The following is a 26922-nucleotide window of genomic DNA, read 5'->3' as shown; positions in this document are numbered from 1 at the left end:
AAAGAAAACCCAAATATACAACTCTAAATATACGTGATCAGTGTTTAATATTTTGAGGACTAAGTAACAAAATCAAAAAAGATTTTTTTACTTGACTACGTTCATTTCCTCTGAATTCTTCTAAGAGTTAAAAACAAACTATCACACACCAATTTAGAACCATCAGATTTTACTTCAGGAAAATCTAATACCTTTCAAAAAGTTATAATTTTAATGTTAGCACAAAAAATTACTTCCTAACATTTCATTTTAAAAAAGCTTTTCTGCAGCCAAAGACTCCTGTTTTTGAATTACGGTACTGCAAGGCACGTACAGAACTCACCTCCTTCAAAACACACAGAAGACAGACTCCCTGAAAGAGAATTTTAAAATTCTTAAACAATTAGAAACACTACAAAGTTAGCAATTTTTAGGTAAAAATGTTGCTCCTATAGGATCATGCACCTTTCTTAAAAATCAGTTCAGCGCGCATGTATAAATAATCCCTTTAAAAACATCTGTCCTTGAAGCGCAGATGCAGTGATGCTGAGGAGAGCACTGAGCACGGCTGAACAGTACTCTGGCCTGATCAACTTTGTTATTGCCTTCGCTGGAGACTGTATCATCTCTAGTGTTTCCAAAGATTTGAATTTGATGATGGGGTAACTACACAGGGAATAAAGGATTTTCTCCTTAAACAGTATTTCCTTCGCCTCTAACATGATTCTTCTATAAAGGATGCTAAATGAGTTACATTTTTGTTCAGTAAAACTGAGGATAGAAGCATTTAAATGCCTCTACTAAATTTAATGCAGCTTAATTAGGGACCGGGTACATATTTTCCTCAGAAAATTTTTTGGTCAAGCATGTCTAACCACAAAAGCAAGTGAAATTTTGAGAGGTAGATTTTTTTCCCACGATGCATTCTGTTAGTAAATGTATGGTCAAGAGAATAAAAACAAGCACTGAGTGTGTTTTCTTAAAGTATAAGGGTCTAATGGAAAGAAAAATAAAAGATATGATTCTTACTACAGTCTGACATTTTAACAGTCATAGTACGGGGTATTTTGTGGCCAGTGCATTTTGGACTCTCGCGATCAAAACACGAGCCTGCTGACAGTATTGAATCCTCCTCCACCCCCTCCGCCAGTCGGTCCGCAGCTTCCTGGAGGGTCATTGTCGTCGAACCCATGTGGTCGGAATGAACAGGAGGCAGATGCAGCTTGCAGTGCCCGGGCTCGAGCATTCAACTCCTGTTCCTAAGATTAAAATAATTGTAACAAAATTAAAATCCTGAATCCAATGGATGCATATACCACCTATGTAAATATTTTAGAACTGCCTTAATCCTTAGTAACATCCTTCGCATCTCAGTAGCTTTAAAAATGCTGACTACACTGATCCTTGCCAACTCTGACTAAGTACGTGATGGCAGATGGAGCAAAGAAGGCAGAGAGCACAAATCTCGGTGTAAGTCGACGGAGCTCCAGATCCTGAAGGCTGGCTGTTTCCACGCCACACTCTACAGAAGAGGAATCCGCAGCCCACGGTCCTACAATTTCTCTGCAGAAACTTACAGTTCTTGTTACTCTTATCAACACACGTAAGAATGGGTTTCGTTTCAAATACAGAGGATGCAGGATTCAAAGGTTACAACAATGGATTGATACCTACTCTGCATCAAGGGACTCCTTTGGAAGTGGGTGATCACAGTAAAAGATATCAATGACAGAAGGTTGAATTTTTCTTCCCTTTCCTTATAATACTTCTAAGTAAAAGTAAACATCACGAAACACTACTGAGGGAAATGGAGCCTATCTTCTTACTGTGATACTTGAAACTTTTCTCTATCAGACCATTAAAAATTTTACCAGGAATCATATTCACCCACGTGCCGGACACACACTAGGCGCTCAGTAAGTATTAATGACCTCAGGTCAGAGAGAACACTATTGGGCACTTAGCCACAAAAGGAGAAAAAGTGAATAAACACTGGCAATTTCATTGGGCAGTTATAAACCTGTGTTCTAAAAACTGGCATTTAGAAACACCTTGGAAAAATATGTAAAATATTCTCCCATTTTTCTGGGAAAGGGTCTGTAACTTTCACATGGGCTCATGTCAACCAGGTCCAAAGGCTGCTGCAGCAGCATCGGCCTTAACCTGTTAGGCACAGTCGCCCTGAAGAGCTTTCAGAACACAGTTAACAGTAGTAACAAAAATTGTACTATATCCTATTTTTTAAGCTAAAAGTCCCATTACTTTGCTCCCTCTGGCAAGGTGATATTATTATATAATTTCTTCCTGGATTTTTTCCTGTTAGAAATTAAGTAGTTAAATATTAGTTAAAATTAAGAAGTTAACTATGAAATAAAATTAAATTTTAACTTAGTGATATCTTTTTCGCTTTAAACAACTTGCCAAGCTGAGGTGTGAGATGAAATTGAGAACTGCACCACACCGAGAAGCTGAATGAAATTACGTAACACTTTTCCTTTTGCGGTGACACCACCACCATAACGGAGGGCTCCTCACACCCACATACTGTGCACTCAGGACGGAACGGGGTGACTGGCCAGACGGAGGAAATCAGTTAGAGCGAGAGTGCAGGACGAGTGGTTGTCATGGTTACAGAGCGAGCGGTTTGGCATTCCTACCCCAGGAATTAGAGTAGTTTCTGGGCTTCTCAAAATCCGCATCTCTCCTCTGGTATTTCACCCAATCACTGATACAGAGATAATTTGCATATCCCCCAAAACTCAATATTGCACTGGGTCATATTCTCTTCACTTATATTATAGGGAGTTTCTATTTCAGCCTAGCCCTCTTACCCTCACTCAGAAGCTTAACATCTAGTGCTCGTTCCTTACCCAGCAAGGGCGTGGCTGCATACACCCCATTCCCTGGATCGTAAGCCTTCTGACTGGGTGTGAGAACCTTTGTTATCAGTTCTAGCAAAGGTGGTGAGTTTCTGATTTGTTTTTCTGTATTGTTTTCGTCACTCTCTAGTACATTGCCATACTCCTTTAATATCATGTATCATTATTTGACTATTTTATAATGTAGTAAGTTTCAAAACTTTTGAGAAAAATTCCCTCTAAAAGTCAGTAAAATCAATTCATCTCTTACACTGTCCGTACCTTTAGTAGTTTTGGGAATTTTAAGCAAAAGTTTTAGAAACTTTTGGAGTTAGCCAATTAACATACCTACAATTTCACCTGTAATTTACTGTTGGTCCTTTATATCAACAGAAACTTCACAGGTTTCAAAGAAAAATATTTTGAGCAAGATCTTTATTAACTTGAAAGTAATAAAATCACTAACTCCTTGCAAAAAGTATATTTATAAGTAAATTCAGCTTACATAAAAACTTCCATGGGAAAAGGTTTTCCCATGAAACCTTTTCCCATGACAGGTTTTATTTACTAATTGTTCGTCTTCTTGGTTTTATTGTTCAGATCCTTAAATAATATGAACATACTTTCTTTACATGTTCTGCCTTTTAGTGTCCTTTATCTTATCTACCTGATGTCAGTAAAGAGCCCTTAAAATACTTATACAAAGGTCTCAAAGGAATAAACACCGAATTTAGCAGTTGTTTCCCCAGGTAGGTGGGACTGAAGGGAAGAGGGAAGATACCTCCATTTTATTAAACTTTCTATATTTCTGTATGGAGTGATTTTATAATAACCACATCTTTTGTAATTGAAAACAAGTAAAGTCTTCTCTGCTGCACCTCACTATGACTTTTCATAACTCATCACATTAGAAAGTAAGCAAGTTCAGTTATATAGGCTGAACCCATTTCATATAAACCCAGTTTCAAATTTCAGAATTACTACTCTGTAAATTCCTTGAAGATGCAAAAGATGGATTTCAAAATTAGGATGCTCATTTCACCAACTATCAACTGTTTAAATATTTTCCACAAATGAGGAAGTTTCTATTTCCAACTTACCTGTAAATACAGTATATTGTCTTTTGTAATAGCATCCATAAGTTCTTTCTGTAGAGGCGGGTCTCCGTTTACCCAGAGTCCACTGGTTGGATTATTACCACTTAAAGCATTAGTGCTGTTCTGTTTTTTATACAAAAGCACATAAGCTGTGTCCTTTGGAAATCTGCTCGTAATTTTCTGGACTGACTGAAATGAAGTAAACGTCACTCTGCTGTCATTGAATAGAAACCATTCTTTTGACATCTCCTTATTTTCCACACCCTGTTCAACAACTGCGCCGGGACTCTCCAGTAGATGACTCTGGGAGGAGGCTAATGCCCGCGGCTCCAAGGGGCGGCACAGCTGGTACGAGGGCTCCGTGCCTGTGATGTTTCTGGCGTAAGAATAGTAATGCCCACTTTCAGAGGATACGCCGGAGTGGACGACAACCGAACTTAGCAGATAGGGCACCAGTCTGGGGCAGCAGTCTTCTTCGGTCCCAGAAGGCTTTAGTTTTTTAGCGAGGTTTTCACTGATATCAGTAAAGCCAACATCTATCGACCAACTTTCTGACAGGGAAGAGAAAGCAGCAGTTCTTTTGACCGGCAACTCCAAAACCAGCGGCAGGGACACATTGTCTAAGATTTTTCTTCTCACATGATACTTCTGATCGTAAGAAAATCGCAGGAGAGTAAGAATAAGGTACTCAGGCTCCTCCGTGATTTGCATAGTTTTCTCGGCGTTCTGCAGAGAGGCACAGTTTTCACAATAATACTGGTTGTCTCCAGTGAGAATCTCTGGAGCCAAAAAATAATTTAGTAAGTCAGTTACTGAAGGTGTGGCTTCACCTCCCAGTTTCTGAGGTACATCTTTGTTAACACAATTCTTGCTAGATTCACTAGGGACAGAGGTGTTTTCAGCACAGCAAAACGCATCAGGAGGACTGCCTGCCCTTCTCTCTCGCAGGGCTGAGTCACAGGCAAAGGCTGCCGCTGCCGGACCACACGCTCCCGGCTCTTCCGGAGGACCAGATGCACGGGCTCCCACTGGACCCCCATCCTGTGTACTGGGTGACGATGCTGGATCTTGAAAAGACAGGCTGTCCACAGAAGAGGAAGGACAAAAGGCAAGTGAAAGATCTGTAAAGGCTTCCACTTTCTGGGAGGTACTCCTGCAGTTCAAACAACATATGTGAGTTCGTAGTTTTCCCCCAAACATTGTTTCTATCAGAGTCTTCTCCCCATCACTTGTGTAAGGGGCCTCTGTCAGTGCAGCTGCCTGACTGGCCACTTCCTGGAGAGAAGTTTCAGTGCATCCCAGACTTTCAGAAAGCTGGTGTGAGGCCTGAACTTTCAAGATCTTTTCTTCTTCGTGGAGCCTGCAGGAGATGGTATCATTATACAGCTGCTTCAGCTAAGTTTAAATGTCATTTCTATTAAAACATATTGGTGACTTATATAAACAAATTATTTATCAAATATAATGCTTAACTTAAACATCAAGCTTCTCTTCTTTTAATCAAGAGGAGTATTAAACAGTTTGAGAACACAGGTTAGAAGAGAAGCTATGGGCTGTTACTTCCCTATATTTCATTACACTTTCTTCATGGCACTATTTTATAGCATTTGTTATGTTACAGTTAATTGCATATGCTTATTAACTGTCTGGTGTATCTCTGCCTGCCTGGCATGCAGAAACCATCTAACGTGTCCCTAGCTGAACGGATGAAAGGTGGTACATGCTGAGCTCCACTAACTTTACTAGTCATCCATAGAACAGAAGGGAGGCAAAGACAGGAAGATAAAAGAAGGTGATATTAGGTTTTATTAACTAAATGGTATTTTAACAATAAAATATACGAAACCCACCCAATTATGAGCTGGTCTCAAGGAACAGCCATTACACTTTTGGGTCTCAGGACCTGTTTATACTCTTAAAAATAACTGAGGAACCCAAGAGCTTTCACTTACATGGTTATATCTATCAATATTTACTATATTTAAAACCGAGAATAAAATAAAATACATATTTAAAAACAATTATAAACCTATTGCTTGTTAATATAAGTATTTTTTATGAAAAATAGTTGTTTCATAAAACCAAAAAAAATTTAGTGAGAAGAATGGCATTGTCTTGTATATTGCACATATTTCAAGCACTTGGCTTAAGAGAAGACGGCTGGACCCTCCTATTTGCTCTGCAGTCAATCTAATACGCTATGGTGCTTGGATAAAGCAGGTGAAGACACGCTGGCCTCAACCACGTACACACAGATGCTCAACCAGGAAAGGAAAGACCCTGAGAGTGTCTGGGGAACCCTAGGGGTCCTTGTGCCACACTTTGAGAACAGCTGCTCTAAAGTAAGGGAAAATAAACCAACTTAATAATAAAAGAACACAAAAGTTATAATAAAGGCAAGGTATTTTAAAAATTAACACCTGAAACATATTTTTAAAGCTAAAAACAGTACTGTGTAGAAACAACCTGTTCTGAAGGAACGCGATTCCGATCACAGCGTTACAAACCCTTCGCACCTGTCTAGCAGGAACCTGAGGTATTCGGAACAGTCCTGCTGCGACCTGGGGGTGAACCAGGGGGGTCTGGAGGCCTCAAAGAAGATCCGAGGTGCATATGCTTCTCTCTTTTGATATTAGCAGAGACAATACAAGGAAATGATTGGCACACCATGAACCAAGTAACTGAAATCTTAATGTATGTTTAATCAAGATTACTTAAAATTACATTGCACTTAACCTTTACCATAAGCTGTCAAACAGGAAGGCAGGTAAATTAGTTACAAACACAGTTAGATAACCTTCAGTCATAACTTCTCATTCTGCAGATGAGGATCAAGATCTAGGATTAAAATCTAGAGAGACTGTGTGACTTGCCCAAGGTCACACAGCTATACTAGTGACAGGAGATCACATCAGAACCCAGGTCTGACCCGTAACACAGTGCTCCTGGCACCTCCCCCATGGCACTCCCGCGCTTGGGTCCACGGGGTTACTTTAACTGTTCGTTACAGTGACAATCGGTTTATTGGGTATCTATAAACACATTTTCTCTATAATCATTAGAACAATAGGTCGGCAAGAATGGAAAGTAGGAGGAAGAAATACAAACAGTGCATATCCTGACTTTAGGCAGTATCTCTAGCATTTCTAGGTGGATTTGTTGTTCTGGGTGAGATATATATTGTTTCATCAGTTAAAAAGGGCTTACCAAGTTTGGTACAATGTGAACTTTAAAGAATATTATATTAACATGTATATTATGTATATTAACATATACACACTATATACACTTACACTCACCTGTGTATGAGCCAAAAAGGCAAAAAGATGCTGTAATTTTTTCATTAATGAATTGCACCCATTTAGATTTAAAGATAATACTTGTCTCCTAAAACTGAAAGAGAATAAAACATGATTTTGTAAAAATGTGTTACACGCACATGCATTTTAAAAGCTAAAGGAAGTTAGTTCAAGAACTTATCCTCAGAGGACAACTTCACCTACCCGATGGCCCTTTACCTAGCAAAGTCACCCCTGCAGCGCGGGACGGAGGGAGGGAGAACGAGGGCACGGTGAGCACTGGCTACACGGCCTGGGACTGGCCTGCGTACCGCGGTGCACCTTTCCTCTCTTCTGGGTCGTCAAGTAGCAATTAAACTATTCGTTAAAAACCTAAATTTACATTTGGGTTATTAATGAATAGTTTAAGTTCTTTCAAATTTGCACGAAATAAGGAGATCCTGTCACTAAAGCGGACTATGAAGTTAGAGTGGTGTAAAGACTGCACCACAGGAACAACGGTGTGTCCGCTCAGAAAAAAACGGAGGTAGATACGGTTTTACATCCTCACAAATGCCAGCTGGGGTGACGAGCTAAATGGAAAATACAGAACTACTGAATTATTTAAAAGAAAAAAGGGGAACATTTAGAGAGGAAAGGCTTCCTAAAATTCAGACACTCTAAATGAAAAACAGCAGATCTGATTACATAAATTAAAAAATTACAAATAAAACACTCTGAAAATTTGAACTGCACAGATGGGAAGAAATTGAAATCAATATGAACAAGAAAAAGACCCAACAGAAAGGTGCAGAAAGGAAAGAATAGACTATAATAGAAAAGAAATACAAATGAATAATATCAACAAAAAATAGATAGGATAAAACTCTGTAATGGTCAGCAAAATGCAAATTAAAAGAAAAGACATCTTCACCCAGACTAGCAAAAATTTTAAAGACGGCTAAACTTTAAGTACTGCTAAAGGTATGAAAGAGGTCAGAGGTACAATCCTGTATTAGTACACAAGTTCAAATACTGTAGCTTTCTGGAGAGCATCCGGTGTGCTGGAGACAAAGAATACCCCCTCAGAGGCACACGGGCTGGGAGAGATTCATTATGAGCAAAAGAAGCTAATATTTATCAATAGGAGTAAGGTTAAATAAGTTATGGCAGACCCTTTACTGAAAGAGACATAGTTCTGTCACTGCCCTAACCTGGGGATATTTCTCCACATGAATCATTAAAAGGTAAAAATAAAATCAAATAGCTAGAAAATACATAAGTAGGATTCTCTATAAATGTTTTTTAAAATTGCATTGTTTTTGTACTAGATAAAATCTTGTAACTGCAAAAAAAGACCTGGAGCAATGCACACAACACTTAACAAATTATCTTTGGGAATGGAAATGTCTGATTTTTTTATTAAATATATTTATTTTATATATTTTCAAATTTAATTTTTTAAAAAACCATGAAGGATTCACACGCTACCAAAGAAGTAAAACATGCTGCAGGCCTTCTCTGACACACTGTTATTGGACTGTTCGATAGGACGAGCGCTGAGAACTGCTGCCGTCTCTGCTTCCCCCGCCATCTGCAAAGTGAGCTGGCTGGACTGGAGGGCCGCTGGGGGTGACAGACGGGCTCTTTCAGGGCTGGGCCTGGTATCACTTGTGTCTAAGCGTAGACATCTTCTCAAAAACAAACAAAAAATCCCAAATACAAACAAACTGAAAAACAAAAGAAAATACTAAACCAAACAAAAAACACCTTAGTGTTGACAGCATACAGAGTGGGGAAAAACAGTTCAAATGCGACTTGAATTCCTGTTTTCTTAGTATTCCTCAGCTGGATAAGCTCTGCCTTGAGGAGAGCAATTAGTAGACAATTATTTTTGCACACAGTGTAATTTGATTTTTTTCATGACTGGGATGCACATTGTACATGGGGTGTATGGTAGGTTTACAGTTGTTCATATGGAAAAATAATACAACAATTAATAAATAATACTACAAGAATAAACTGTGTTTCAGTGCTCACAACTGTAAACCTACTTTTTGCCCCACCCTCTATTTTGGGGCCAGGAAATAAATAAAGCTAACTCTGCATTTTTTTAGTTCATGATTCCTCTAGGAAAACAGAAAAACTTACAAAGACTCGGAACTCAACTTGTGAGCATCTTTAGTCAAGTCCCATGAATCCTCTATTGGTATTGAAGAGAAAAAGCCAACCAAGTGTTTGGCTTTAGGAAAAGCCTACTTTTACAGATAACACTCACATGCTAACAACCTCTGATCTCCTATTTGCTTGGCTGTAAAGAAAATGAATTTAAAAGTAAATCTGTAAGGCAAAGGAACATGCCTGTTTTTACATCTGTTCAGTATCAATCAGCTTGGGGTGGGAAGCAGAGCTTAACTTTCTTTAGCAGCAACGAAGAAGTTATTGACCCGATAAACAACAAATTATCTCAAGCAGAAAAAAACCAAATAGGACCCCCTCAAAAGATTTACAGGTTTAAAAAAATACGCTATCTTGTAGGATAATAACACATCAGTAATTGAGAACACAAACTCTTTGGCATAAACTCAATCAATCCCTCTGTTACACTAGTAAGTACTAAGAGTAATTCACAAGGTTCCAAATATAATACATAATATAAATAAATATAAAAGTAGAATTTATGTAAGTTAGTATTTTAGTAGTTTCTGAGCACTAAAAGCAATTTCATTTTTGACTATAAGGCAATATGAAAATATTAATATTTCTGCCATTTACAAGCAATAATATGACGGCAGTGTTCCCATTATACATCTCATCAGCATGCATCAATCTCCACAGTTAGAAGGAAAATACAAAGGCTCAAATTCAAACTTACTCGGTGGCCATAAACAATGCTTGTATAACACTGTTCATATAACACGTATTTCCTAGATTAATAAGACCAGTTTTCCCAGTTTCAGATTTTCCAGAAAGTCTAGACAAGCAAGATGCCAAAGCGTTGGATTGAGAAGTCCAGGCACTTTGATTGAGAATCAATTTAATCTTCTCTTCGCTGGGCTTAGGAAAGTCCTGTAGACCATAAAGAAGAAAGTTTTAAAATATAAACTATTTTTGCTATCAAGTTAATTAACATCATAAAGAAGATCCTTCCACTGATACTGTATTTTGCTGTGTGTAGTGCGCACCTGCATTTTTGGCCCAAACTTTCAGGGAAAAAATCTTTCCTTTTATTTTTTTAAATTCAATTATTTACTTATTTATATTTAAGTATTTGTTTTTTGTATTATAAAGGAATTTTAGCATTTATTTTTGAACATTTTATGGTATAAGAAATTTTATGTAACAAATAATTACAAAACACAAGAATATACAAGGTACCGTATTTTGCGGAGTATAATGCGCACCCACATTTTAGTGCTGATTCCCAAGTGTGACTCTCATTATATGTGGGAATTAGTACACCCCATGTATAATGTGCATCCCAGTCATCAACAAATCAAGTTACACTATATGCAAAAGTAACTGTCTCCTAAAATATACTGAAATCTCTGAAAGGTAGAGTTTATCAAGCTGAGGCATACTAAAAAATCAGGAATTCAAGCCACATTTGAACTACTTATATTTCCTATTTTCCTGCAAAATGTTTTAAAAACTTTTGAGATCAGAGAATATATTACAGCGCTATCCAAAGGCAGTAGAATAAGGACTTAAATGTACCTCCCTTTCATTCACTAGTAATATTTACCCTGTATTAACCCTTATAAATAAAATCTCAAAGCAGTCAGGGGTGAAAAATGAAAGCATGTAAGCACCATGACCTCTGACTTTGAGAAATAAAACTCAATCTCATGTTTCACCATACTGAAAATTGTTACAAAGTACAGATTCTTTTTACTTGCTTTGTGATATAGGAGATAAAATGTTAAGAGTAAATGCTTTCAAATATGAGTAGACCACTGGAGAGTAAGTATAGCCGGGAAAATCATAAAGGCTTTTTTGGACTGCTATTATCCTCTGGTACTTACTGATAACCTAATAACACAATAACTAATTCTAAGACAATTACTGACACCTTATTACACAATATCTAACCTAAGACAATTTCTGAAGGAATTTTAATCTGATTTTTTGTTGCTGTTGTTAACAGCTGTTAGAAAGTGCTTTCCTGAGTTCAGAGCAAGATCCTTGTTTCTTCTGAGCCTATGTCAGTCAATACAGTTTTCAACGTGAAAAGCACGAAGAACAGCAGTCAACTAACAACAGTGCCGCCTTTCATCTACGGTCACAGTGACGTCACAGAGTGAGGTTAACGCAGCTGTAGAACAGCTCCTACACAGCAGACCTTTACTTCTGCAGGTGTCCCATGCCATGCCACGGCACGCGCTGACCGTTGAACAGCGCTGAGTTTGGGCCCGACCAGTATCATTTAATCTAGCTAAGTATTCAGTAAAGAGAAAATGTTTTTATTCATTTCAGATACAGAAGTAAAGATAATGAGACCTTCTGTTGTTTGAAACCTCAAAAACAAGTACTGTTAATAGAACTGGTGTACAATGACTTCTGAGCGAGTCTGGCTGAGGCAAGTTCTCCAGTTCTTTTGCTGCACTCTGGCCACGCTGGAAGTTCACCACAAGCAGAGTGTGCTTATTGTGACCCATTCCTCCAGGCAAACGGCAGCGGTGCTTTTCAGACCCAAAATGTATACAAACTTAAAAAACAAGGTAAGCTCACAAATAAGTCAATTAAAGATTCTCTGAAATAGGGACATTTGTAAACAGTTCATAGCTAAAATGGAATAAAAAAAACAGCAAAGAAACCAAAGTCAAATATTTTATTAAATTGCCTTCCTTGATTCTAAGACGCATCTTACATGTTTCAACACTTCTGATATTGTGATGCATTCTGATGTAGGCAGTCCCTTAATGTAGCCTTTCTCTAACTTGTTTCCTCAGAAGCTGTTATAAATTTAAAGACAGGCCATATAATTGATGGTATTCTAGAGTTGAATATGGTCAATTTAGATTAGTTATAGCACATAAGAAAGAGATTACCCACTAAATATTAACGAACTCTGATTCAGCTGCACTTTCCAAAAATAAAAAGCCTAAGCGGAAAGCAGCAAACAGAGCGGCTGGTACAGGAGTGCTTCGCCACCCTCCTCTTTCACACCATGCGCTGCAGACCTACCCACAGTGGCACAGCCGTCACCCTACCTTTATTGCTTCCAGAACAGGTTCATACAGATCTGGGAACCCAGAGTAATGGTACATCATACAGTGTATCAATTCCGTTAACTGCACCAAGAAGGCTGTACTGGAAGGCAGGCCGTCCCTTCTCAAGGAGTGAACCAAATTAACTACATGAGGAACAATCTGAAGAGAAAAGAAGACAAACATTCAAGTTGTAGAAATTGGCAACAAATTATCTAGCCTACAAATAGAATCCAATTGTTACACAGTCAGCAAGTACCTTTCTTATTTGTTTAGCCACAGGCTGCTTCTAAAAAAACTGAGAAGTAAAAAATTTCTGGGCGAACAAAGTAAATCTAGTTTTCAAAGTCACATGATTATAATTTCACATGAGATCCCTCTTTCCACCCTTATTCTCCATCTAAAACCCAAACTAAGGTACAAAACAGGAGCTTTAGTCTCTTCGTTCTAAAAAATGCCTTCCACTGAAAAACGTTAGGGCTATTATATTACAGGACTGTTCAACAGGAACAAACTTTTGAAAGGTGAACCTAGAATTAGCTTAAGAGCTCCATCTAGTGTGAATTTTAGATTTTTCACTTGAAAGAATTATACATCCTTTGCACATTAAAGTTTACTTCAAAAAAAAGTCTTCGAAATACCTTATGCACGTAACCAAGATTACAGCTCAGTGTACAGGAACACCTCTTTTAGATAAGCATAGGCATAATGTCTTATGTTAGCTAGCATGGCTATTCTTACAAAATGACCTCCACTCCCCACTCTAAAAATACAGGGACCAGAAACTATTATTTTAAAGGAATTGGGATTAAAAATAAAAGGGAAATCTAAAATACTTATTGCTCATAAACATGTAGAAAACTGTTAGTGTTATAAGCACCATAGTATCCTTTCATTATAAAATTAGACTAAAAAGTCAATATAGAACCAGTCACATATTTAAGAAGTGATTAAAAAAAAAACTACTTTGCAGAAATGGCTCATTTCCTTAGTCTAGCGCTATACTTGTTCCGACTAATTATTAATTATTGGGTTGGCCAAAAAGCCTGTATGGTTTTTTATGTAAAATAAAGACACATTTTTCATTTTCACCAGTAACTTTATTGATTTGGATATTCTGAGTATGTTGGCTATCTTCTGTGTGGTAGAATGTTGATTATTCTCAATTAATGTCTTGATTTGATCGCTATCAACTTCAACTGGTCTACCCAACTGTGGAACATTGTCCAGCGAGAATCTCCAGCATGAAACTTCGCAAACCACTTTTTGACACGTTCAGTCTGTTACAGCACCTTCTCCATACACTGCATAAATCTTTTTCGGCACTTCAGTTGCATTTTTACCTTTCTTGAAATAAAAAAGCATATATATGCTGAAAATGTTGTATATTTTCTTCCATCTTTAATATTAAAGCGGCTACATCAAAATTCACCAATTTTGATGTTTTTAAAAAAACACATGCTGATATGACAGCTGTCATAATACAATCTAACAAAATTGTTTTGAATGAAGTTAAAGATAACTAAGCACTTACTACAGCCTTCTTAGAGAAAAAAACCAAAGTTTTTGGCCAACCCAATATAATCTGATACTATATATTTACACTTCATACGTAAAAGCATCTCACATTCCACTGGTAGAACATTTTTTTGGTTGCTAACTAGTGATTAAAGTGAAGCTACAGCTCTATGGTCTTATCATCAAACACCATTAACAACAATTACTGTAACATCCCCATCAACTCCCTTTCCTGCCCTAAAAAAACCCATATTCTTAGATTAACACCGTTGTTTCCTTTCTGCTCTCTCTGGTTTACACTTATGCTTGAAGTCTTAAATTGCAGTTCAGCTTTTGAACTACCTTCTCTAACCTTCACCAGAGGTATCCATCTGAGCACGAAACTCCCAGCTCCTAACGAGTTCATTCTACTGCTGTCACCTCTCCACTTCTAAGCAAATCTGAATTACAATTTTGCTGCCTATCTATCAGGTACTCTCTTGCTAAAATAGTCAGAAATCAAAAAAAATTTTTTTCTTAATTTGTTTCTTCAGAAGTGAATGGGGAGAGAGAGATGGAAAAGGAGAAAAGCATTTTAAACATGATTATTTAATTTACAATTCCAAATCTTCCAAAAGCTTTTCAAGTGTAAATTTCATCTTTGTAACTGGTCAATATACTTGTCTACTACTGCATCCTATATAGTCAAAACCATCACTGACACAGAAAAAAAGACTAAGTTCTTCACAGGCATACAAAACTACGTCCAAGCAGGCTGTTACCCTCTAAATGCTTGAAAGCTGTTTTTTTTTAAATGAGCAAATATAAATACAGAGATTGGTCAAAAGTAGGTTTACAGTTGTTCTTATGGAAAATAATGCAGTAATTAATAAATAATAATGTAAGAATAAACTGTGTTTCGAGTCCTCACCACTGTAAACCTACTTAGCCCAGCCCTGTATTTGTAGACATTATTGTAATACTCATTAAAGTTGCTATTTGAGAAAATGTATATAATTTATTTAGCTAGAATCTTTGGTATTTTTACTTCTGTTTAAATTTTTTTCCACTTGTAAAAAGCATATGAAAAGCAACTTGGTCCATAATAACATACATAACATTAATCTTGGTTTGCTCTAAAATACTCTTAAACATATATAATATAATGAATAGTGATGCTGATGATTCCAGGTTATTGCTCATACTTCGGAACTCCTAACCTGAGTCCTTTGCTGAGTTATTTAGAGCTATAGGCGAATGAACTACCACGACTCTCTACTAGATGCCCAAGTTAATTTTAGTTCAGTAACAGGTCAGCCCATACCCAGTATGTAGATTTGATTTCATATGTACTTACTTCAATAAGCCAAGTATTTCAAAGGAAACCATTTGTCATCTCAATTACTTTTCCCCCTGCAGAGACATTAAGGAATTTGCTCCATGTGAAGAGTAATAATCCTTAGAATGGATGATTAAGTTATGTTAGGGACTCTACTTCCCGGAAATTTTGAAAGCAAACCCTTTCTCAAATGGCACACATGACTGTGCCTGAGACAGGGGCAAATAATTGATAATTTTTTCCCTCGGAAGACTTTGCCGGTGTGCTTGCTATATTAGCTCAAGTTTGAATTTTGTTTGTCTTAACAAACATGTAAGATTACTGATTGATGATCAGGCTCAGCAATTGGGTCACTTAGCTGCAGAAATCACTCATCCTAAGTGACATGTATGTGTGTAATGTAGTCATGTGTTAGCAAGGCTTACTTACTACAAAGCCTGCCAATTTTCCTCCAGTGGAAATGAGGCACGGAACAGCCCGAGTGTGTATATGGTTCTCTGAGACTAGTTACACTTCTAGCTAATAATCAAGAATTGGAACCCTATACTTCCTCATCAGTCTCCTTTGAATTTGTTTGTGGTGGGTCAGTACTCCCAAGAGTTCCACGTGGTGGACGCACTGATAATGATTCTCGTCCTGTAAAGCTGAGCAGCAGACCCTGGAGGAAGTGAGTAGCCAGATAAAGCACTGCTTTCCTGTGAGGCCCTTGATAAATGGACAGGTTTCCAAAATAACTTTTGTCATTTCTCACCTGCAATAACTGATAATCAAATTATTAAAAACCAGTGATGTAGCTGGTTAAAAGTGGTGCGGCTCTGGACATATTTTAAAGAAGGAGTCGACAGAATCTGTAGGATGTGGACTGAGAGAGAACGAAAAGCCCAGTTCCGGGGCTGATGTTTTCATGCTTTTGGAATTCTAAAGCAGTCGGTGGTTTTCGACCATTTTATTCCTCCTATGCTGTTCACTTGTGCAACACACAACTATCAGGGACAATGACATGTGACATCTCATGCAGCACAGTAACTTTAAATTGCTGGTTGTGGTGACAAGCAGAGTGGTTTTGGTGAGATCCAAAACATTCTGAAAATATATTCTTTTGAGGAAAACCCCACCATGTCACGTTTCAAAGAAATCATAAAGCTACATGTAATAGTTAGCCTTAAAACCAACCTGCCATCTTTTCACTGTATACAAATGTGGCTCAATGTTAAACTAAGACTTTAAGACAAGGTTTTCAACATGGAAAGCTTGTGTCATAACTTACCAAGTGGAACGCCTCTGGAGAATGCTGAAAACTGAGCAGCGTGTGAGAGAGAACCGCGAGAGCACCAGGTCTCACAAGAGGAAACCAAAGTCGATTAAAAACCTTCAAAAACGACAAGACACACACCTATAGAGTTTGTAAGGAAACCATTAACCCAACCAGTGGTTACTTTCTTACGGCCAAAAATTATTTACGCGAATATCCCCCTTCCTGGAAGGTTCTATCATAACATATGTCATTAAACTTTGGGAGAGGGAAAAAGTTAGGAAATAATATGATAGAGATCAAGGGAACACGATGGCCTCACCAACCCTTAAACTTTCTGACCAAGTGAACATCTGTCAAATCACGTTTACAGATGGTAGATAAATTCCAGGTCCACTAGTCATTCAATTCATTCGACAAGTATTTATTGAGCACTCGCTATTGCTTAGCTCCGTTCTAGGCACTGGGGATACAGCAGGGGATCAAAAAAAAAATCTCTCATAGGGCTCACTGTTGCAGGTCGGGAAACAGGACAGAGTAACACAGAGACCGGTGCTGTGGGGACTGGGCACGGTGAGCAGGAAACGCTGAGTGGCCAAGGGGTCTGCTATTTTACACAGGGCGCTGAAGAGATGCCTCATGAAAAAGGCGGTATCTGACTATAAAAACAGGAGGAAATGAGAGAGTAAGCCTGATAACTACTTGGGAGAAGAGCGTGACAAGCAGGGCAAAGGCCTAGAACTGCAGGGCTTCCGCCCTGGTGCGCTGCAGACACAGCAAGGAGCGTTATGGGAAGCACAGAGCCTGAGGCACTAGCAGTGGGAGGCTGGGTGAGAGAAGCAGCCGTGGGCCAGATCACGTAGGACCTGTGTGACCCCTGTTGGAGACCATGGGCAGGAGCAGGGAGGCTACTGCAGTCGTTACGATGATGCCTCTGGACCAGGGTGGCAGTGATGAGCTGGTTAAAAGTGGTAGCATTGTGGGTATTTTTTAAAGGTGGAATCAATAGGATTTGTAGGCTATGGTCTGAGAGAGAATGAAAAGGGACAGGGATAGCTTCAAGATTCTTGGCCTGAGCAAGTAGAAGGATTGAGCAACCATTTGAGATAGGGAAGACCAGGCCTGGGAGGGAAAAATCAAGAATTTTTTAGATTGCGGACATGTTGAATTTGAGATACAATTGGATATGTGAATATGGAGTTCATGGAAGAATACTGGACTAGACATGTAAACCTGGCAATCATTAACTTAGAGATGTACTCAGTATGGGTGGAGATGAAAGTAGACCAAAGATGAAACTCTAAGGCACTCTAAACTCAGAAAGATCCACTACAGGAGACTGAGATGCCAGTGAACTAGGACACACACCAGGGGAGTTGTATAAGGTCCTAGAAACTAAGTGAGGAGAGTTTCAAGAGGGTGTGACCAACTGTGTCAAATGAGCAGAGGCCGGGAAGTAACTCCCAGGTTTGGCAAGCACTGATGTCGGAGACAGCTTTGGCAGAGTGACCTTAATAAAAGCTTGATTAGCTGGACTCAAGGGGTAATGGGAGAAACAAGTTTTCATATCAGATATTTGAAAACAGCAAAATTATTTTAGTTACCTATACTTGAAAAGCGTTTTCAATCTCTATAGCCTATTCAAATTTATTATCCAAAACAAAATCAAACAAGAACATACTCAAAATGTTTTAAAGGGGACAACCCAAAGAGATAAAAAGACTGGTTATGTAAGTTCATAAACTCGAATCGATTTGTAAACTCCCGCTCACCAGTTCTATTTTCAGTAAAGTAACATCTATCAAAATAGTAAACTTCTGGACGGCTGCCAGTCCTTTCAAGAGTGCGATCACCCACGTGTCCACATGTTGAGCCAATGGCCAGGACAGCCAGTCAATCATTCTGAAAATTGAAGAAGAACAAAGCCATCAGTATTGACAATATTTCAAACCTTATTTCACTAGAAATAACAGGTTACAGAAGATAACCACTCACTTTGTGAGTCAGTATTTACTGAGTTTGCTTGTGAAAAGCACTATCGAGATGTAGAAACGAATGTAATAGGTGCTTGTTCTCAAGGAGCTTCCAATCTTGTAAGCTGAGTGTCTTATATATAAAACACATTTCCATAAAAAGAATTCCTGATAAACTATCATTTCACATAAAGTTTTAAATTTATGCTATATACTGATAATGGGAATTAGACAAATTTACTCTAAGGAGAGTGGTTCAAATATAGCAGTCTAAGACACATGGATATAAACCAAAATTTTTCCTCTGAAAATATGAAATGCACAGTTAAAAATAACTATATTTTGAATTGTAACAGGTCTCTTCATCCCTGTGATAATCCTACTAAACAAAGACAACAAAAGGAAACTTCAAGTAGCTAAAAGGGCACTGAATGTGGAAACATCCTAAACAGCCTCATTTTGCAGTAGTTTTTCTTCCTGAATACCAACGCAGTTAAATGGGGATAGAGACAAAATAGCAGGGGTTTGATGGAGACAGTTAACCACCGTGAAGTCTTGTACAACTACGGGAAAGCAACGGGTCAAATACTCATGTTATCTGAATCAGTGATTCAATCTGAGGGATCATATAATAAGAAAATGGTACTGAAAAAAATAACCAGGATTTTAAAGTCAGAGTGATCTGGTTTAAAAATCTCAATGCACCACTTACTAGCTGTGGGACCCTAAATACTTATGCAAATTATTTAACCTCTGTGTCTGCTTCCTCATCTGCAGGTTACAGGTAAACACACTTATTGTACAGGGCTGATGTGAAGGGTGAGTTAATATGTGGCTGGCCACGTTTGTTTGGTTTTTCTGTACGATGGCTCTACTAGCACTTAGCTGTCTTTAACTTCATTTGAACAATTTTGTTAGATGGTATTGTGACAGCTGTCGTATCAGTGTGCATTTTAAAAAAACACCAAAATTGGTGAATTTTTGTGTAACCATCTTAATGTTGAAGATGGAAGAAAATACACATTTTTGGCATGTTATGCTTTATTATTTCAAGGAAGGTAAAAAGGCAACTGAAACGTAAAAAAAGATTAGTGCAGTGTGTGGAGAAGGTGCTGTGACTGATCGAACGTGTCAAAAGCAGTTTGAGAAGTTTCATGCTGGAGATTTCTCACTGGACAATGCTCCACAGTCGGGGAAACCAATTGGATGGTAGCCATCGAATCGAGACATTAATTGAAAACAATCAACATCACACCACGCAGGAGACAGACGACACAGTCAAAATATCCAAACCAATAAAGTTATTGGTGAAAATGAAAAATGTCTTTTATTTTATGGAAAAAACTAAACTAACCTTTTGGCCAACCCAATATGTAACACTGGAAATACTCATGGTAATGCCTCTCTTCCACCACATACTAATACTGTGGCAATAAATAAATACACTGATTGCACAAAATGTAAAATATAAATACAAAGTATGCAAACACAAGACCAAAAGCAGCTACTAATACGTTAAAAGGACTGACTTCTAATTGAAACGGTTATTTTCATTACAGCTAAGCTGTAACTATCTACATTAACACTGGAGCATCGTCGTTACTAAGGTTTTTGCTCTTAACATTTAAACGTGCCGTAGGACATTAAGAGTCGCCCCAAAGTGCAAATGCATGGTAACCACAAGTTATCGGTATGTCCCCTGTTTCTATACACATTTTGTTTCCCGTTGTCCTCGTCACCTTCCAACCACGGTAGCTCTAAGGCATTGCTGAGGTAGTCCAACGGCTGGTCCCTGTCTTCCAACTACTGTTAGGCTGAGTTCATAAAAGTCTGCGGCCACTTCACGTTCATGGAGTAGAAAGCAGACACTTGCACTTATGTGTAAGAGTACATGCACTGCGGCACTGTCTGTGTTACGGGAAAAAGGCAAATGGTCTCAATGTTCCTCACCAAGGAAAGGGCTAAGTACACTACGGTACTGATACTGTGGAACGGGCAGTTTTAAAGAATGAGACAGATCTGTATGAATCCACCCATGGGGGAACTAACATGGAAAGATCTCAAATGCTGTTGAATTAAAAAAGAAAAAAAATACCAGTAAGTCCTTTGAAAACTGTTGTTTGACAGAAAACTGTCGTTTGACAGAAAACCATGACATTTTTTGGAGTGTAAATACACACACACACAGAAAGAGGAAGAATGTATGTGAGCACATAAATTCTGCTCCCTGGGGAGGGACACGGAGAGAGCAGAGCCACACCGGGCTCTCTAGACCAGGGCCCAGGCCAGCACTCCCTGCAGCCCAGGTGAGGAGAGAACTGAGTGGCAGAGGGAGAGTGGGCGGAGTGGAACGCCCCCTTGACGCTGTCTCTTCACTATCGCTGACCATCCATCCAGTTAGCCATTTCCTCCATATTCCCCATTTCATAAGCTGCATGAATTATTTCTTTCTATAAATAAAAAACAAAACATGCAACTTGGGAATCTTAACATTGAAACTGGAAATAGTATAAAAGGCCACAAAATAGATTTAATCTTAAATTGTGGAGAATAAAACCAATTTTCCCTTTTAGTTGGCAACTTAAGGGCTAGATCCAGCCTTCAGTTTTATTTGTTCCAACGTCTTAAAAATTGGGAAATTCATATAAAAAACTGGATTTCAGGCTTCTTTACTGTATCCCATGTCTACACAATCTCCTGACCACCCTAAAGGAACTTCCAATCAGAAGTAACACAAATTAGAAGCCACAAATACGAGTGTCTGTTATAAAACAGGTACTGTGTTAAGTGCTGAGGATGTAATAGAGTAAGCTATGGCTTCTGCCCTCAAATAGGTAAGAAAAGCTAGGAAAGGTGTCAGCAGCCACACAATTAACACACAGGAGGACCGGTATCCGAATTAAGCTCTGCTGGTGTACGAGGCAATGCTTTGGCTACATTTTAATTACACTCCCGCCCTGCTCCAATCTGAACTTGCACTTGCCCAGACCCCGCCAGACACAGGCAGTATACATGAGTTCTTTCTATGGCTAACTATAGTAATCGTATCCACCATGTACTGACTACTATGTGAATTTTAAGGACACTTAACCCTGATATACTGATTTAATTTCGTACTGCTTTAACCAAAGTTGTCATTTACATTCTTTGTTTCCTCCATTAGACCATGAGCTTAAGAGCAGTGATCTTGTTTTTTGTGGTTTTGAATCTTTAATCATTGATCTCTGGACCCCCAGCATTCAGCATAGTGCTTGGCACTGAGAAGGGGCTCAAATTTATTGAATAAATGAAGCCATTTCTTTCTATAGCTAAAAAAATCACCTAAGTTCCCACCTGCCCCCAAATAACCCCCCAAAATAAAAAAAAACAAGCAACTTGAAAACCTTAAAAAAAACAACGTAGAAAAATTGGTAACATTATGCAAGACCACAAAATTGATTTAAACTTAATTTGTGAATAAAACCAATTTTCACTTTTAGATGACAGCTTAAGGGCTAGTTCCAGCCTTCAGCTGTATTTGCTCCAGTGTTTGAAAAATTGAGAAATTTCACATAAAAACCTGTATTTCAGCCTTCTTTCGAAAAGTTACATCAATAACACGCAACTCAAACTTCCTTAGGGCAACAAGGAAGCTGGAGTTGAGGATCAGCTTTCCCTACTAGAAGGTGGTTGTGTACCTACTCCCTATAGGCAGTTGCACCTGGACTGTTTAACGTTATTTATCTGGTCCCGGTACGGTATTTACATATCTTTGCATTACTGAAAAATGACAGTAAACCGTAAGTGCTATCTGTGTGGGGGGAAGTATGGAGTATAGGGAAGTATAAGGTAGGAGTACGGTAAAAATACACATTGCTATTCTTTTCAACTACATTTGTAATATAATAGTTACTTTAGGTAGATTACATAATAGCATCGTTTAGCTACATTGGAAAGGCAATACAAAAACTGGATCACAACTTCCCATAGAAACAAATAAATAAAAATTATGTTCCCAAATATATTTAAAACAAAATAAAATCAGAAGTTGGATACCATGACTGTCCTGAAAATACTGAAAAAGTAAGACCAGGAGTGCTAACCTCTAAGGAGCAGAATTTGTACTGCACTCGGTAACTGGTAAAAGTCACTGTAGTTTCTCGATCAGAAGGGTAAAAGGAGTAGAGCAGGCCGACTTGGAGGAGAGAGGTAAGGCACTGCTAGCAAAAAACCACGGGGAAGACTCTGCTGCGATGTTACGGCGTGAAACGAAAGTATTAGCTGTTATTGCCTAGGCAATGAAGGTGATGGACCAACTGATTTCTAATTTCACTTTCACTTGTGAAATCTGTAATTCTCTGAATCTTCCTATTTTACTTAGAGGCAACATAATTTATGATGCACTTATCTCAAAAAGAAAGAAATTTAGTGCTGTTGCAGTCACACTGATAAAGGAGCGTCACTGCTGAACAGGACACAAGGAGTTTCCTAAGGAATGATGGAGGAGATAAAAATATTTTTCTTAAAAGTAGGAACAATGAGGACTTTACATAAAGAATCGGAACTAAACCACATATAAATGAGAATTGATAAAATGATAATAATAAAGGGAAAAGTAAGTGAAAAGAGATAATATGAAAAAGATCCTAACAGTATAGTGTCATAGGAGTAGCTATGGAATAATAAAATACAGAAAACAAAAATAGTGAAGAACATTTTAAACAGACAAACGCTGACAGTGTATTACTCAAAGCTCCTAATTGAAAGAGAAAGTATGTACTTAAGCAGGAAAAAAAAAGACCCCAGAGAGAAGAAACAGGTAGCAAGAAACAATGAGCAAAGAAAATACGTTGATAATCCAACCAAATCATGGTTGTAAAGTAAGTATAAATGTATGTACGTTTTTGGAAATTAAAAAAGCTGAAATAAAAATGGATTTGTGAATTACTGGGATGCCTGTCAAGCCTATAGTAAGGTAAAAAGTCTCCAAATTAATTTGGAGAACCTTTATATATTTGATTCCATGACTTCAATTTTAAACATTTCTCTTGAGTTTTTCATTATCGACAAAATACAACAGAGTATCTCCTCCCCAGTGTACAGTTACCATCTACAGTGTCATGAAGAAGTACCTGCAAAGAGCTTGGGTCATACTTGCATCTTTGACATTTGGATCCGTAGTAAGGCTCCTGATGAGAACTGTAATCATCTGAAGAGGAATATGCTGCACAAGGCTTGCCAATGCTACGGAAGGTTCAAATGATGCGTCTATTTTTTTTAATTAAAAGAAAAAGAGACATTGGCAAGAAGGTTCAAGTGAAGTACTGAGAGAAAACAATGACCAAAAAACCCCAAACATGTAATTGCAGCAAAGGTGTGCATCAGGAAGCAGTGGGTATGCTCCACCTCATCATGGGTACTCTAACATAAAAGGAAAATTACAGCAGAGATTAAGAGTGAATAGCAATGGTCTCTCATTTATAGACAGAACTACTGCAATATAAAAACTATTGTTCAGTTTCGCCACATTTAGCCCACAAGTTACTTTACTTCTTCGCATTCTTTAATGTTAAGTCATTGTCGTGCTACAATATTCACTTATAAAGCAGAAATGCAAAGCATTTAGATTCCCACATCAGACGCCCTCCCCAAATAACTTATAATTATTAATTACAGTAGTCTTTATATTTTCTCAGGAAGATTTTTATAAATCTCTTAAAGGAAAGTAAGGTGAAAAACCTTGAAAGAATTTAATTGATTTATTTTTAGAGAGAGGGGGAAAGGAGGGAGAAAGAGACAGAAACATCTATCAGTTGCCTCTTGCATGCTGCTTCTGGGGACCTGGCCTGCAACCCTGGCATGTTCCCTGACGGGGAATCCAACCGCAACCTTTGGGTTCGCAGGCCGGCGCTCAATCCACTGAACCACATCAGCCACGGTGAAATTAAGGTGAATTTTGAGGGGACTTTGCTTAAACCGTATAAAACTAAGGAAATCAAAGGTGAGCACCTTATTACGACAGGTGAAAAAGTTCTGGAGAAATGGAACAGTTCCAGCCACACTGGCAATTCAAGAACCATTTCAATTAAAAAAAAACCCCAGAAAAACCCAACTCAGATACTGATTTATGTATTGAAATACATAGCTGGTAATTCCTTTATAAATGTACCTAATTCATCGGAAAGCATGGAGCTTGTAAAAACCCTGCTATTATTTCTGGTTCTCTAGATAAAGGAAGACCACCTCCTTCTCAAGTTCAATTTCCAACAACAGCCAGAGAGAACGGCTGTACCAAGTAGACAGGCAGTGAACACGGTTTTGGATCTACTGTTTCACAACTTACAGAGCAGGAAGCTCCAAGTCCAAACAAAGAATGTAAATGGACAGGTAAACTTCCTGGGTGACAAAGCATTTTCTTGCTAAACGTCACTGACCCCTCCCCGCTTTCTAAGGATGCGGTTGTCCGGCTATAACCCAAGTGAAAAAACACCTATTTAGGGCCTCACATTCTTTCCCTTCCCTCATCCTAGATGCAGCCTCTCTCACCAACACAACTGTAAACAGAAAATGTCATATTCAGAAACTACATACTTCACTGGGATAAGCCAGTAAATAAAACAAAATGCAGAGTCCATAAATGAAAAAAATGGGAAAATTAAAAACAAGAAAAACTCATGATAACAAAATGACAGGGTTACAGAACAATAATAATACAGTAAACATTATTACGCTGCCATTAGTCACTAATAAATAGAAGCTTTATATAGTAGCTGTCACCCTCAAAGCATTCCATAACTTGAGCAGAGGGCTGGTTAATTAAGCAACTTGTTTGGCGTCAAAGCTCTTAGACCTCGACGTTCTCAACCTTTAAAATAAAAGCACAGCCTGTTTTTTAAAGTAGAAACGACAGCCTGAATAGGGCAGTGGGTGGGAATAAAATTTTGGATGAGATACTAAGACTTGCTCTCCATTAACATTTTCAGGGTAGGGAAGCAAACGTGGTGTGCGTGCGGGAGACAGGCTGCATTTCCAAGAGAGACTTTTTTTGGAATATAACGATCCTTACCTGTAGAAGAAATGCTTGCAAAAATTTCCTGGAGGGAAGGCAGCAGAGTGGAGGGCTCGGCCTTCCAGATGTTCTGCAGCAAGTTACTCACTTTTGTCACCTGGGAGACGTACTCCCGCAGCTCTTTCTCCTGGGTGGACTGGCACTGGAAGTGGCCTATCGTTCGAACCAGCTGTTGACAGAAAGTAATGGAGAGTTTCCCCTTGGGGATGCATTGCACGAAGTCGGTCAGGAGGTCGCTCAGTCGGGCACACAGCTGCGGCTCCGGCCTCTCACACACCATCCGTAGCACCTCCACCTGCAGGAGGCTGAAGAGGTCCAGCACCGAGGGGCAGCTCATGATGAGCTTCAGGCCGTTGTGAATGTAGTCCAGGATGGCTACGTCCTTCCTGTCCAGAGAGTGGTAGCCCTGCTGAAGGAGGCCCAACACAAACGTCTTGTTGAAGAAGGACTCGAATTCGGGCCGGTGGTACCGTGCGTAGGCCTCCAGCACCTGGTGCCCCACTTGCCGCTGAAAGTGGTCCTGGCCCTCCAAGATGAGCCGGGTGGTCAGGTCAAACATGGCCTCGCACTGCGCCTCGTCCAGCCAATGCTCAGCCGACTCCACCACCTTCCGCACAATCACCCGCTTTAGGGGCAGCGGGTGCGAAGAACTCACCAGGCCCTCTAAAATCTTGTCCATTGTCGCCAGGCTGCAAGGCCAGAAGGTAGGGAGCGGGCGGAGACAGCCCCGAGGCGGGGCAGGAGAGCCCCGGGGCGGAGGTGAACTTGGAGTGCAGCAGCAGCGGGATCGACCACCGCCACCGCCGCCTCAGCAGCCACATTTATCGGGCAGGGGGGCCCATCCAAGCCCGGGCGGGAGTCGGAGCTGGCAGGCTCGGGGCGCGTTAGAACCGGCACCGCCCGCGGCGGGCCTAAGGAGCCGGAGGCCCGCAGTCCGCCGCCGCCCCGAGCCCGCGGTCCTTCTCAGCATCAGCACGGAGGTGCCAGCGGAGGACCCCGGCGGCGGCCGGCGCTTAGGGTCCGGGGCTGCGAGCTGGCAGGTGGAGGAAGCGCGTGTCCGTGTCCCGGGGCAGGTGTGGGCGTCCGAGCTCCAGGAGATCTTGAGATGAAATGGGCCCTGGTTTGAGCCTGGAGCCGCTGTCACCGAGGGTGCCTAATCAGCCGGGCAGAGGTGAACACCCTTGACCCGGATTCAGAAGGCCCAGCAAACAGGAAGTGACGGTGTAGGAATCTCGGAAAAGGCCCGCCCCTTCGCCCGTTCGCCCCGCCCCAACCCTTCCCGTTCCTCTCCACGGCCCCTGCGGCCTAGTCCCTCCCCGCTGAGCTCAGATCCCCTCCCCTCTCCGCACCTTCCCTGTTGCGCAGGCGCGGCCGCCTCCAGTCGAGTTGCT

General features: G+C 39.6%; 1 protein-coding gene across 2 annotated transcripts; it reads right to left on the bottom strand.

The window, feature by feature from the left end:
• Positions 1-19: 19 nt before the first annotated feature.
• On the bottom strand, positions 20-26715 carry USP38 (ubiquitin specific peptidase 38). 2 transcript variants are annotated; one of them, XM_024568838.3, is made up of 10 exons: positions 25529-26715; positions 23595-23730; positions 18283-18412; positions 16526-16627; positions 12426-12584; positions 10088-10281; positions 7234-7327; positions 6451-6557; positions 3938-5294; positions 20-1238 (listed from the first exon to the last, which is right to left on the bottom strand). In XM_024568838.3, the coding sequence occupies exons 1-10, from the start codon at positions 26208-26210 to the stop codon at positions 1077-1079; spliced, it is 3123 nt and encodes a 1040-aa protein (XP_024424606.2). In that variant the 5' UTR covers positions 26211-26715; the 3' UTR covers positions 20-1076. The 2 variants fall into 2 exon arrangements, with proteins under 2 accessions (XP_024424606.2, XP_053766881.1); XM_053910906.1 differs by lacking the exon at positions 23595-23730 and having other exon boundaries at positions 25529-25663.
• Positions 26716-26922: the final 207 nt, after the last annotated feature.

Source organism: Desmodus rotundus, chromosome 9 (genome assembly GCF_022682495.2).
Source record: "Desmodus rotundus isolate HL8 chromosome 9, HLdesRot8A.1, whole genome shotgun sequence".
Lineage (NCBI taxonomy): Eukaryota > Metazoa > Chordata > Mammalia > Chiroptera > Phyllostomidae > Desmodus > Desmodus rotundus.
Note: the sequence above shows the minus strand (reverse complement) of the source record. Positions and strands in the feature narration are given on the sequence as shown.